This window comes from Chironomus tepperi, unplaced genomic scaffold, assembly GCF_022539635.2.
Source record: "Chironomus tepperi strain 1889 unplaced genomic scaffold, CSIRO-AGI_Ctep_v1 contig_217, whole genome shotgun sequence".
Taxonomy (NCBI): Eukaryota; Metazoa; Arthropoda; class Insecta; order Diptera; family Chironomidae; genus Chironomus; species Chironomus tepperi.
In genome coordinates this window covers 2,217,774-2,231,832 of record NW_027226339.1, presented here as the reverse complement: position 1 = coordinate 2,231,832, position 14,059 = coordinate 2,217,774, and the positions used below count along the sequence as shown (strand labels likewise).

Sequence of the window (14,059 nt, the reverse complement as noted above, 5' to 3'; positions counted from 1 at the left end):
CAGCATTTTCTAATTTAATTAAATAATTTTTTTAATTCTGAACAGACAACGTCATCGGAAGATGTCCGTGATTTCACACGAGCACTCCGCAATAAATTCAAGTCAAGAAAATATTTTAAGAAGCATCCACGAGTCGGTTACTTGCCAGTACAGAGTGTCCTCGAAGGTGATGCTCTAGAGTCGCCAGCACCTAGTCCACAACACACAACACATACACTACAGAATGATATGCATTCACGATTAGAAATGTATGCATCGAGACTCGCACAAGTTGAAGGCGGAAGTGGAACGAGAAGTAATTCAACACCAGAAAGTGACGATGAACATCAAATGCCAAATCCATCAATTTCATCATCAAATGGACCGAAATCACCAAGCAATGAAGCAGAAGAGCGCGAAGAGTTGGAACAAATTATTCGTGATCTTGAGGAAGAGAATGCAACATTACAGGCAGAATATGAACGACTTAGAGTCAAGCAAACACCAACAACAACTCCAGACGATACACAAACGACACCAACGCAAGGAAGTGGAACTGGAACTGGACAGGGACAGGTTAGACATTTTATTGAATTTTATGGAAATTTTATGCTAAATTTTGCAATTTCCACAGGACATGATGGCAGAAGCTAAGCTTCTAAGACAGCACAAAGGACGACTAGAGGCGAGAATGCAAATTTTAGAAGATCACAATAGACAGCTTGAAGCACAATTACAAAGACTACGTCAGTTATTAGATGAGGTATGTTCCTATAATTATGATAATGTATCGATTACTAAACCTGATAATTAATCCCCAATAGCCAAACACAAAAGCATCAACACTCCAAACACGAGCAGTAACAGCATCCCAATTGAATACGGAATCACCTGCCAAGCTCCAACAAAATGGACATTACACGTCTGAACAGAATTCAAGTGAGTTAAAACTTTTTCTTTATCAAATTATTGTGAATTAGCTGTGGATGTCTGGTAAATAAAAAAAAATGTGTAGATACTCATCGGTGATGGAATAGCTGTATTTTATCTCATATATATATACAGACACAGCCCGGAAATAAGATTTTAAAATTGCTAACTTTATTTTCTCATTGCACATCGATACTAACTCAATTATTATTCTCTAACTTTATATCTCTTCCTTCTTGTTGCCCCTCCTTAATGAAAAATTCTCATACAATTTTTCGGTGTCGGGTATGACTCTTATATGTAGATGGAACACAACAAATAGGAAATGATAATGGTGGTAATTTCAATGCTATGAGCAATGCATCGGGTGCACATATGAATGAGCAATTAATGAATCGTCCACCACCACCTGCTCATACACATTCAAACTTATTGCATATGGCCGGTAAATGATTGGAAATATTTTTTAACTAAGAACATGAACTTTTTTTGAAGCTTGAATGCTTTTGATTTTGAGAGAAAATTTTTATGGCTTTTTCTTCTTGGCTTGAATCCTTTGGAATCTTTAGAGTATTGATTGCTAACACTTATATGTTGCTCTATAAGAATTAGATGGATTCGATAGGATTCAAACCTAGATTTAACAAATTGGTGAATTTGTGACAAGTTGATCTGTTATTCTTAACACTATGGCTAAAGGCTAGTTTGGTGAATAATTGACTAGACAGGTTAAAGATATTTTTGGTAGTTTTTGATATGGCTTCCTGAAGTTTCGTTTTCAACGAATTTTCGAGAATTCTCAAAGAGAATTCTCAAAGAGAATTCTTCAAAGTCTCGGTCTCGACAAATTTCGAGACTGGGAAGGCTTAGTCTCGATCTCGAGAACCCTTAGTTCTTGGTACTTTTAGAGCAATGTTATTTTATTCTTTGATCACAAGGAATGGTGTATTGATAAAAACGATAACAACTGTAATGTAGGATGTTTAAAATTAGTTTCGTCTAGTTTAGACTTAGACTTAGATTAGTTTAGAAAATTAGACTAGCCAAAGGTAGCTACATAAGCAGAGCTAACCCTAACAGGCAATAAGACCGCTTTTAGATACCCTAGTGGTGTTTCTGTTCCACGAAAACATGCTCCTTGCCTGTTAGGATAACTACTAAAGCTGTTACATGCCTTCTGTTAGTAGACAGTACAAAAAAACAGCAGATTTAATCGGATATAATACATTATATTCTGCACAGAATTTAATTAGTGCCTTCAATTATTGTCAAGATCGAGTAGGTTTCATTCAGAGAATTTAATGTCCGAAAGACACAAACTAGGTGCTTTTCGGACACAACATGCTTTGAGTCGAGTCTCCTCAATCTTTATAATTATTCAAGATCTTAATCTAATCCTGAGCAGAATAGACTAGTCTAGAGGAACATCTAGCGACAATCCAAGCTAATTGCAACATGTTCCATTTGGAACAACAGATAAAAACAGATTCAACTGGACACGATTCATGTCAAATATTAAAAAGCAAATTAACAAAAAAATTCTCTCAAAACAGCTTAAAGCTTTTTGTAGTTAACAATTAATTTTTCATTGCAAAATTAATCCCCCATAACAGCCTAACATTTTATTAAATTAAATTTGCAGTGTGAAATTTTTTATTATTTTATCTCAAATATTTAATTCTGTCTCTATTTAACAAATTTATACAATTTTTTTCTCTCCCTCAATTGCATTTTTTTCTATCTGGATGCTTCCCAAAATATAAAAATAACAACTAACCAAAAATACCAACAGGACGAATGTAAATAGTAGCTTTATAGGAACTGGAAATGATCATCGATGAATGGCAGAAAAAGCAATGTTTTTTTAAAAATTGTTTGGTTGTTGTTTGGGGATTATTAATTAATCATGAGATGGCGACTGATAATGATACAATTTTGTGGTCAGTTTTTTGTGAAAATTCTCTTCCTACTCATCCTTACTAATATGGACACTAAAAATGGAAAAATGGATTAAAGATGATGACGACCTTCCAAACCAATTCACGCAACCAATTTTTTTGTTTTTTAAAAATATTATAATTTAATAGTTAAATTAAATAAAATATACAATTATAATGATGATAGTAGTAGTAACAATAATAATATCAATAATATATTATACATATATATAAATTGAGTACATGCATAACCAACAATTTTAAATATCCTATACTCCAATCCCCCTCCCCTTTTACGCAGATGAGGTGCAAATAAAGCATAAATATTAATTGACTAATTAAATATTAACGAGTGAAATAATGATAGTAATTTGCGCTTATCAACTGAAAAGCTGGTAGATGGAACATTAACATTAATTCTATAAATATTATACATATTATGAATATATATTGTATACACTCATACATACGCATGATGATGTGTATCCCTTGGGGTGATTTATTGACAGGTTTAGATGGTTGTTTGATGTTGGATGTCTGGTTGGCTATGAAATTAAGTTCAAATTGAATTGTCAACTCTAAATTCTCCATTTGGGTTAATTTTCACTGTAGTAAAGTCCGAGTAGTCTCGAGTGGAACAGGATTCGATTAATTGACTGCACTTCTAGTAAAAAAGTTGGCAAGTTCAACATATGTCAAGTTTTTAATTCAAAAAATCAAATGATCATACCCTATTCCACCTGGAAGTTAGCCATAGCGATAAAATGACGCTCTACCTACTATACAGTAACGCTCTAGCATATGTCAAGTTTTAACTAGATGATGAACTAGATTTTGACTAAATGATCATACCCTTTTCCACCCGGAAGTTCACCAAAATGATAAAACGGCGCTCTATCGACTATACAGTGACGCTCGGGCATATTTCAAATTTTAACTAGATGATGAACTTGATTTTGACTAAATGATCATACCCAGTTCCACCTGGAAGTTTGTCAAAATGATTAAAACGGCGCTCTAGCGATTATATAGTGATTTTTTGGTACTTGAGAGTAACTATAGCTAATGCAGCCAATCCAACCGCATCACACCAAACAATCAAATAAATCTGACAAAATTACCACAAAGGAGCATTAAAAATTTTTTGTATAAAAAGGTTTCAGTTTTTAATTGAAATGAATTTTTTATTATTGACAATGCAGGTGACTTGAATAAGGCACTAAAGGACCTCGTCACCGTAATGACGGATCAGGAAATTGAACAAAGTGATTTGAATGAGAAAGAATAACTTTTGGAAAGTTGAAAGGAAATTAAAAAAAAAATCATGAGAATATTTGTTAAAATATTGTGAACGAAATCAACACATAATCAATCTTATATCAATCTAATATCGATAATATCATTAATTATTAAGTAGCGAGAATGTCCTTTTTTAACAAAAAAATACAAAAAAGCTAGTAAAAAATTGAAGTAGCACTCAAAAATCTCTTTCTTTATATCCATATACATCTCTACGTCAACAATTTCTGCATTTTTTCTATTTCTAACCTATAAATATTAAATAAAATGGACAAAAAAAAACTTTTTATTCTTCTTCTAAATCATACAGTCTCACAAAAAATGAAATAAAAAACTTTTTCTACTTCTATACATGGAGGAAAATACACTCATAGAAATTTTTACAATTTATAAAAAATACAACAAAAAAAAGTAACGCTTCACGTGGAAGTTTTGCATGAGAAACTTAAAGAATTTATTGAAAAACAAAAAAAAGGAAGGAAAATTATGGAAAAATTTTCTAATGGCAATGGAAAACTTGTTATTATGTAAATATACAGGATATCCTTGAAAGTGAAACCTTAGAGGAATGTAAAGATGTTGTTCATAACTCTTGTGGACATTTGTTGTTAAAATCAGGTCAAACATTTTATAAACTGAAGAACTTGAACTGTGTGTCGCGTGATGGCAACTGTTGCACTTCAAGTGGGAAACATGACGATGTAATGTCTAGTGTAAGCTTCCTATTCATCGACAGGAACGACTTATTTCTTTCCGAGCAACATAAATTAAAAGAAGGAGTCTATATGGATTCTAAATCGACCCAGAACTCCAAGAAGCTTCAAAATGGAGCATTGTGACTTACTTATTTGAACCTTCGACTTAACCCTCTTGAGACATTGTTCCTTATACTAGCTCATCAACTAATGCCATACTTTAGAATTATTTCAATTATTCAGCAATTCAGTCGATCCTTACCACTCCCAACGAAAACGATTAAACATGTTTTCAAAGGTTGGATATTTTTAAAGAAACACTCAACTCTTTGGAGATGATAATTAGTAGATAGACAAAAATTTATAAATAATACGAAGATCAAAGATAATTGATCATGTTCTTATGACATTTTGTAAGAATATATCAAATTATTATCGAAATTTTAGTAGATAATTCCTGAAATACCTTTTTTGTTTTGCTGATTGTAGAGATAAATCTAAAGTTTGATAGTCAAAGACTTAATGAGCCGAACAGATGACTAGCATGCTTATGAGTAAGCTCACAAAATTGAAAATGCTCCATTATGTTGATTGAGTTTACTCATTAGCATGGTCTTTTAGAAAGGTATGCTGATTGTTGGTTAGGGTAAGCTTGAAACTCCCACTAATTTAAAAGAAACAGCACAAGATCGTCGTGAAATTAGTGTTCACTAGAAGTCGGTGTGAAAATGGCACTAAACCGTAGAGCTAAAATTGTAATATACAATCCCATGTTCTCTTTGAACTTCTCTCCGTCATGGCAAATGTAGAATACGTTCATATCCCGATTTAGATCCATTTTTACGGCGAATAATTCGGTTCGTCGTATTTCACGCAGTTTCACACTAAATACAAAATCCACTGCCATTAGAAATTGTTCTTGAAATTTTCAGCTTTAATCCTTTAAACAGAAGAAAAAAACTTTTTAAAAAAAAAATTACAATCCACATTTTATCAATCAACTACAAAACAAGATGAAACTTAGATAAATTAAATTTTTTTATTACTGCTAAATAGATCAGAAAAAAAACTAGGATTTTGATGTATTTTATGGTTTTAGGGTTTGTTTGAGTCTGCAGGAAGCCTTAATGTCGCGGAATTGACGGCAAGACAGAAGAGCACCCTAAAGACTACGTAAGGGCTGACTTCTATTCATGTTTACGGTAAGAACTGAAATTTTTCACATCGTTCAATTTTAGTCAACAGCCGAATTTACAGCCAAGTCAACAGCCTTTGAATAAATTCAAAAACATAGATCAAAAACCCTCAAAACCCTAAAATAAACCCAAAAAGTAAAAAGTGTATTTTTATTGATTAAGACTTCATTCCCAACTATTTTGGACAGCAATTTTATTTGCTACTTTTCTATCACTTAGCTTTTCTACCAATTATAAAACCTACATATAGCTAACTTTAATTCTGTTATGTATGATTCTTTATAGAAATTTTATTCTAATTTATATGAAAAAGAAGAAAATTGTTCTCATTCATAGCTACTATATTAATTAATTATATCGTGAAATTCAATACGAAAAAAAGAGAAAAGAAAGAAATTTATGGAATTTTTTTTAATTACAATTTTTCCTCACTTGTTGTTAAATTTTATTTTGTTTATTTTAAAATGTTTTTGTAAATGTATAAAAAAAATGCATCGTCGCAAAAAACGGTGACGGAAGTGACGGAAGTGTAGTTATAATGATATTTTGTAACTTGAGCTACATAGATGAAGATGAATAATCAGTAATATGAATTATGGAACCAATAATACATATAAAAAAAATTAATTAATTATCAAGAAATACTATCATGATTATTATTATCAAGAAATAAACAGAATAAGATGAAAAAAATTGATGGCGATGGAATGTTGATGCCGACATTTTAATGGATTTATCAAAATTATTGACTTCATATTCCTTTCATTATTGACTAATGATTCTGATATGTTGGAACAGCCGAAAATGTCGCGCATCATCAATCACCATACTCTTAAATTTTTACGGTAGTCACTGACATTCTACAGTCACTCATAACATATAACACACATATTATACATAAAAATACACATGAAAAACGATCATGATTTTAAGATGATGTTCAAATCGCATGTAAAAGATGGAAAATAAAAAATCATTAATCATTAAATTGATGAAATGCTTCATAGTCATATCATTTTTAGAAATGGACATAAAATGAAATAAGAAAGAAAAAAAAAACACTTTGAGATAAAATAAAATCAATTTTTGAAATGAAAAAAAAAAATTAAATAAATTTTTGGTTTTTATTGAATTTTTGTCAATTTTTCAGGATTTTCAGGACTTTTGCTAATTTTTCAGGATTTTTGCAGATTTTTGAGTTTTTTAGTTCACCAATTAGAGGCTAATATCATAATTGATGTTTTTCAAAGTATCCCGAATATACAAAAATTAGAAACCTGACTAGGGAACATTTCTAAATTATCTAACACTAGACTCAGACTCTCATCCGTCCAGATCTTCAATCCTTCACTCCTTCACCCCTTGACCCCTTTATCCCTCTTCTCTCCAACTTGAAAATGCCATGAAACGTATGACAATGTTTAAGTTGAGGCTTACCATCTAGGTGTCGCAAAAATTAAAGGTTGTCCATAACTGCGCTAGATATGTCTCTGACCCTCAGATAGATTAATTAAAGTTCAGATTCTGTCAAAAACAAAGAGGCACTACGATCTAGAATCTGCTGTTCCATTCTTCAGTGTTATTCTTATATTCTGAATATCTGATTCCCTTAATCAGCCTTACCCTAACCCCTGCCCTTATCAATGAATCAGAAAACATAAAGTTCCTATACTTTATCAATCTACTTAGTAGAGTATCAGGTACATAATCAGAAATAATTTTAATGAGCACTCGTTTGCATAAACTTACAATGACATTCTCACGACAAACGCCTGCTATCCATGACTATAATTTTACGATTTTCAGTCACGATGTCATAAAGTTCTCAATGGCATATTTTGCAAGATTTTTTTTCACTCGAAAGGTTTCATAATGAAATAATTCTTGGCCTTCACATTATTTTAACAAGCACTGCTTCTTAGTTCCTTTCGTTATGAAGACCTCAATCATTTTTCATTTCAAAAACTTTTAAGTTTTCTTTCATGTTTTAATGTCTCAACCAAAAAAAGAGAGAATTTTTCCTCATAAATACCTCAAGTGAAAAATTTCATTACACTTTAATTTCGTCTCAAGTGCACTTTAATCTCGATATGAAATTAAGTTGAACGAGAAAGCACAAGAAAAAATATTTGGTGATGATTTCTTTGTATACTCGTAAAAACTTTTGAAGAACAAGATAAACATTAACAGTGTTGTTGATTCAGTCATTAGGAATTAACTCTGTTTATAGCGTACAAGGGGGAGGAACTTGTAGGTTTACTCGCATTTATCTGTATTAGCATGAATTCATATCCATTTATCCACATTCACCTAGAAGTTCATTGCAGGATCTACTTCATACTAGGATTTGATCAAAACAGCAACCCTGCATTTCCTGTACTGTATATGTATGTCCAGAATTGCAGTATTCGGCTATTCCTTATAGCTCCTCCTAAAAGGCTGGTTTTGAACGTTCCTATGATTTTAGACGAATAATTTTTATAATTATAATTTCTTTTTTACTTCACTAGACGTAAATATCACTCAAAAGGCGTAAAAAGTGTTGAAAATAGTATCCTAAAGTCAGCTTGATTCTAGTGGGTGGCTAGATTTCACCGAATCCAACTCCATGTCAGTGTCACGTCTGCTTAGGAACACTATATTTCGCCTTTTCTACATCGTCTGTTTTTCAGGCCAATTGTTATCCACAGCTTGGCTGACCCTAACAGGCAAATATAATACTTTCATAGCACAAAGAGGTCACTACGGTACTTAAAAGCTGTTTCTTTGCCTATGAGGATTAGATTGCACTTGATGTCGGCTTTAAAAACAATAACATGGGCTAATCAGCTGTGATAAACTTATAATGAGGTATATTTGAGTTAAGATCCCTGCAACAAGAAACACCTGATGAAATAGTCTTTAAACTTGATTTGATCATGCATCCAGGCTTGTTCATGAATGAGAATCAATGTCATATATGAGTAGTTCAGCAGTAAAATCTCATCTAAGCAGGTTTGGCCCAAACAATTCATCCAGATAACAACACTGCTCACAATAAAAAAAGGAAGAAAAAAAAATGAAATTCCATCGGTTAAAGAAAAGAAAGAAACCACAAAAAAAAGAACTCACAACATGCTGTCTCTTCTATCTGTCGAAATGAAAACAAAAGAAAAAAACTTTTGGATAAAGTTGTTCAGAACAAAAATTTCATTGAGATTAAAAAAAATTGCAATTGAAGATGTAGTTAATGTTTACTACTCTGGTTGCCCTGGAAAATTGTGAAGCAAGTCGAGAGTTTAAAAAAGATATTCATGGAATGATAGCTCCATGCATTACAGCACAAGATGTCACAAGCTGACTTCCTTCCTTTCGTTATTCTTTTGAATATTTTATTTCAAAAAAAGAACTTTCATGATTTAAATCCAATTTGTGCATCTGACATGTGCATACACAATTAAATGACAAATCATGGAAGAATTGACGTTCGATATCCGATCAATACAGGATATGAAAATTCATAAAATTATTGATTGGAATGAATAAGACGATATTTGACATTTTTTGTACAATGCTGCATTTCTATTGTGTAATAAGATTAAAGGTTATGAAGGTTCTAGTCGATTTCAAGTTCCAAATTTAGTCGTTTATTGAATTTTTATTTCATTTTAAATCTATAGCTATGCTTATTACTTACTTAAATCTAATAAATTAATTTAGATCAGTTGTGGACAACCTGTGTGCCGCGGCACACTGAAATGCCATGAACCGTATACAGTGTGGATTTTTGGTAAAGGCTCAACACCAAGTTATGCCGCGAAAAACAAAAGGTTGTGCACCACTGATTTAGATTCTTAATTATCTAAAATTCCCATTCTTAAGATTCTCATGGACAGAATACAATCTCATATCCAGTCTCTGGATTACCATGGCAAGTAAATGTACTTGTTGTGTCATCATATGCATAGCTGTAAGCATCAGGACAAGCTTGCTTGAAAATTGCTGGATAGTTGACAGGCCAGTTGCTACTCTTGCACGTTTGAGGAGTTCCATAAGCACCACGGCAACAATACTGATCAGTATTGAAGGCTAAACAAGCACTTTTGCATGCAATCTTCCATCCATTGTTCCAAATTGCTAGCTCATTTGGACAAATTTCATTCAAGTCACGATAACAGCCAGCTGGATTGCAATCAAAGTATGAGTCCGATACTTTTCTGAATGTTCCAGGAATTGGATTAATTTTGATAGGTAGATTGTAGCCATCGACAAGAGAAACATCATAATAGTCCTGTCCACCCCAACCATCAAGTGTGAATTCAGCTAATGATGCTGGCGGAATTCCACCTGCTCCGTTGCATTGAAGTCTATTTCCTGTAAAAAGTTGCTGAATTTATAAAAGAAATGGTTGGAATTAATCATAGCTACCACAATCTCCACTAAGACAATGTCCATTGGCATCACAATCTCTTCTCGGCCAAATACGTCCACCCCATCCATAGCCAACATAGAATACTCGCGTTTCCCATAAATTTAATTGAAATCCGCCATTTAATGGAGTTTCTTTGCCTGGATTTCCTAAAAGTCCTGGCCAGACTGGAAATGGACAGTTATTTCTTAGTCGAAATTCATGAGCATATGACATGCACAGCATCAAGATAAATATTGAAGCAACTTGTAACTTCATTTCTGTTATTTTTTGCACTTTTCTTTGAATTGTTTTGATTAAAACTGATGGAGGTCTGGGAAAGTTGCTTACCTTTTATACAAAACTGATTAAAATCTGTTTAATGAGTAGCGATGATAAGGAGCTATCTAATCGGACTGTATTGTTTACAATTAAAAGCAGTGTTTTTGTACTCGTGGGAAAAAATAATGAGCTAATACTGGTAACTTGGAACTTTCACTTCATTATACTACAATAGTTCAGCAAGTTTTAAGCTTACTTCTCATCTTTGACTACTAGGAGTTCACACTCTGTGTGTCTGCCTGTCATTGAGTGTGAATCGGAGGAAGCATCTTAATTGATCAACATTGAGATTATAAGGAAGCAACACTAAATGAGCATTGTTAGATTTATCAAGAATAATGGAGTTCTATAATTGATTCAATGTAGATGGTACGACTGATCGCAGATTGTTGTGTCTCTAAGTCTCTGGCAAACTTTATCCTAGTGGTGGACAACCTGTTTGCCGTCAAATTAAATAGGAAATGCCCTAAACTGCATACCGGCTATCTGAATTTCTCTGAAAATTTAAAAGACAATTAAAAGGTAATCAGAGGATGATAAGTTGCAACGCGTGGTTTTGAGTACTTCTTGAAATTGTACCTGTATTTACTGAATTTTATCAGTTGTTTTTCTTTATAACGTAAAAAGAAAAAATCATTCTTGGAAATCAGTAAAATCAGACGGTGATTATAAAGTATGACAAACATACTACAGGGTTGTAAATACTGACCTTTTAAGATTTATTGTATGTCCAGGAAAAAAACCACGATATCAGGTTATCTACTTACTTACATACTTGCTGCAAACCATGTTCCTATGTGGAGCTTAAGTTACAATAGAGGCTTTTCATCTGACTCTGTTGCTGGCTTTGTATCTTAGTTTGCATCAGAAGTTGAAGTTGATGAAGTGAAGTCGATGTTCTGCGCTAAGTATGTAGTTTTTGGAGCTTCTGGTGACCGTTTATTTCAATTGAACTTAAAATGACTAGGAACTGAATTTCTTTATCACATTTTAAAAGGTTTGGATAGGTTGATTAATGATTATTAGGAAATGCATATACTTAAGTAGTGGTACTCATTCAAGGAACTAAGAACCAAACCTCAATGTCGACCCGACTCTCTATAACTCGAACAGACAAGAAGCATGCTCATTGGTATGATCTCAAAATTGAGCATGAAATGTTCTACAGCACCCTATTTGGATACACATAAGACGACTGTCCATGCATAAGCACGCTCATTTAAGTGACCACCCTCATTGTCTGATAGGATCGAGTCGCCTTTAAACTCTGTTAAAAACTGACTATGTCATCTTCATCCTAGTTGCATTCCATAACAACTTATAAAATCAATATGAACAATTTGCCCTCAGCTGGAATAAAAGATAAATTGACACCATGTCATTCGATTGAAGTCTTTCATTTCAAGAAAATAATATTATTAAGAGAAAATGTCTCAAGTCTCAAATGATAAAGAATGAAGGAACAGAAATGAGAAAAGTGTTAAATTTTTACTTTATTGAGAAAACTGAGATGAAAATGGAGGTAAAAAGCACATGCAATTGCACTAAATTGAGCTATATTGAGAGAACAGCGAGGATAAAATGATGAACAGAATAAAAGGATAACAAAAAGTATGGCATTAAGTAACATTTAAGACGGAAAAAAAGAAAATCAATTGCAGTAAAATGAGAGAAAATTGTTTAATAAAAAGAATTGCAGGTATGAATAAAAGTGTAGATGCTTTTGGTACCAATGATATTTTTATGATGGAATAAATGCACAAGTTGATACTTTGTTAAGCTCAGATTTATGTAGGGTTGTCAATTATTTGGGTTTGTACTATTTGCAGAAATATCAAATAGCCAAACAGTGGAATGGAATCATGACACCATTCCACACAGATACACTTATATGAAAAATTGTAATATACTGCACTATGTGCATTAGGGTTGCACAGATTACACCATATGCACAAATATTGGTATTTTTAATTGACAGCCCTTGATTTATGTCAATTTAGTTGACATTTGAAATTTAATGCTGCAAAGTTTTATGGATTTGTATTATTAAAGTCAAATTCACTTAGGATCCGAGCATCCCCGAGGGACATGCGATACGTTGCCGTTCTAACCTGAAGTTGCTTTGATGACCGTTTTGACCTTGTCGACTGTTTCGATCAATTTTTACAGCTAAGAATACAGTTGCTAAGAATACGCTGCATTTTGTCGCTCGGGATTCTTGATACTTACTTACTTACTGAAACCATGCTCCGAGTTGGAGTCTAGGACATTACAAAAGGCTTTTCATTTGACTCTTTTGCTAATCCCATCTGGAAGATTTTACAAATTTTGGGTTAAATCATTTAAATTATCACAAACTGCCCGGGAGTTCGTTGTACTCAAACCAAATTCATATAATCTATGCTGGTCTCCGAGCGTAACTTACTTAGAGAAGTATACCCTTAATTCACACCTAATTTCCTCATTTTTAACCACATTAAGGTACACAATTCTCGAATTTTTTCATTACCTTCATAATTCTACAGTCTCAAGCAACCAACCGGTAATTTTTACTTCCATTCCATTCAATGTCATTCCTATAATCGATCGATTCGTGACTTTAAGTCGTAAGTAAAAAAAAATCGACAAAATACAGTAAATTTGTCAACAAAACTTTTTTTTTTCTAAAAAGTACAACTAAAGCCTCATCATGAAGTGCGATAAATTTTATTAGATTTTCGTGATGGAAGTTACGATGACAAACAGCTCTAGAGCTAGTATGTAGAGATGAAGAAAAAATTCCAACTTGCTAAACCAACCATACATGCTGTGACTTCACCAGCAGCAACAAAAAAGAAAGTTGTAAGCTTGTTCCAATGTCATTTTTTCGGTTGAATCCACGACAAAGTCTTTCGGTTCTATTTTTTTCACTCACATATAAAACTTATCGCAGTTTGCAGAAGCACAAGGAGTATAAAAATTGTAAAATAAAATTCATTTGACTTTTTAACCTAACAGAAGGGGTAAAAAATTGTATTTTAAGTTTAGGGGAATTTTATATCCAAAAATTTTTTTCTTGAAAAATTGCATGATTCTCTTCGTGTACTCTTATTTAAATCCAGAAACATGATGCATACAAGTTAGTTAAAATGAAAAAGCAGTTTATGCATGATTTTGAGTTCAAAAAGATTCTTTGGAATTTTTTCATGTGAGTTAAATTGATATTGTTTTTATTTTGAGCAGACTGTGGAAATGTCGAATTTGGCCGTTATTTTTATTTTCAAAAAAATAAATGACCGTTGTAAAACTTCCGAA

At 32.7% G+C, this 14,059-nt stretch overlaps 2 protein-coding genes across 15 annotated transcripts in view; one reads left to right on the top strand and one right to left on the bottom strand.

Moving 5' to 3' along the window:
• The window catches only part of LOC139090145 (dystrophin, isoforms A/C/F/G/H-like), a 239,027-nt gene extending 231,994 nt beyond the window's left edge, over window positions 1–7,033 (top strand). For 11 of the 14 annotated variants that reach the window (XM_070639868.1, XM_070639857.1, XM_070639858.1 and 8 more), the window contains 5 exons: window positions 46–555; window positions 614–742; window positions 804–918; window positions 1,214–1,354; window positions 4,049–7,033. In XM_070639868.1, the coding sequence (XP_070495969.1) occupies window positions 46–555; window positions 614–742; window positions 804–918; window positions 1,214–1,354; window positions 4,049–4,134 (981 nt within the window). In that variant the 3' untranslated portion in view covers window positions 4,135–7,033. The other 3 variants (XM_070639866.1, XM_070639867.1, XM_070639869.1) reach the window with 3 other exon arrangements.
• Window positions 7,034–9,639: 2,606 nt separating this feature from the next.
• On the bottom strand, window positions 9,640–10,762 carry LOC139090162 (uncharacterized). Its single transcript, XM_070639885.1, has 2 exons — window positions 10,444–10,762; window positions 9,640–10,389 (listed from the first exon to the last, which is right to left on the bottom strand). The coding sequence occupies exons 1-2, from the start codon at window positions 10,700–10,702 to the stop codon at window positions 9,902–9,904; spliced, it is 747 nt and encodes a 248-aa protein (XP_070495986.1). The 5' UTR covers window positions 10,703–10,762; the 3' UTR covers window positions 9,640–9,901.
• Between the last annotated feature and the right edge of the window lie 3,297 nt (window positions 10,763–14,059).

Coding starts and splice junctions, on each gene's coding strand:
- LOC139090162 (XM_070639885.1), bottom strand. CDS start 10,702: ATGAAGTTACAAGTTGCTTCAATATTTATCTTGATGCTGTGCATGTCA. Junction 10,390..10,443: donor TTGTCTTAGTGGAGATTGTG/GTAGCTATGATT, acceptor AACTTTTTACAG/GAAATAGACTTCAATGCAAC.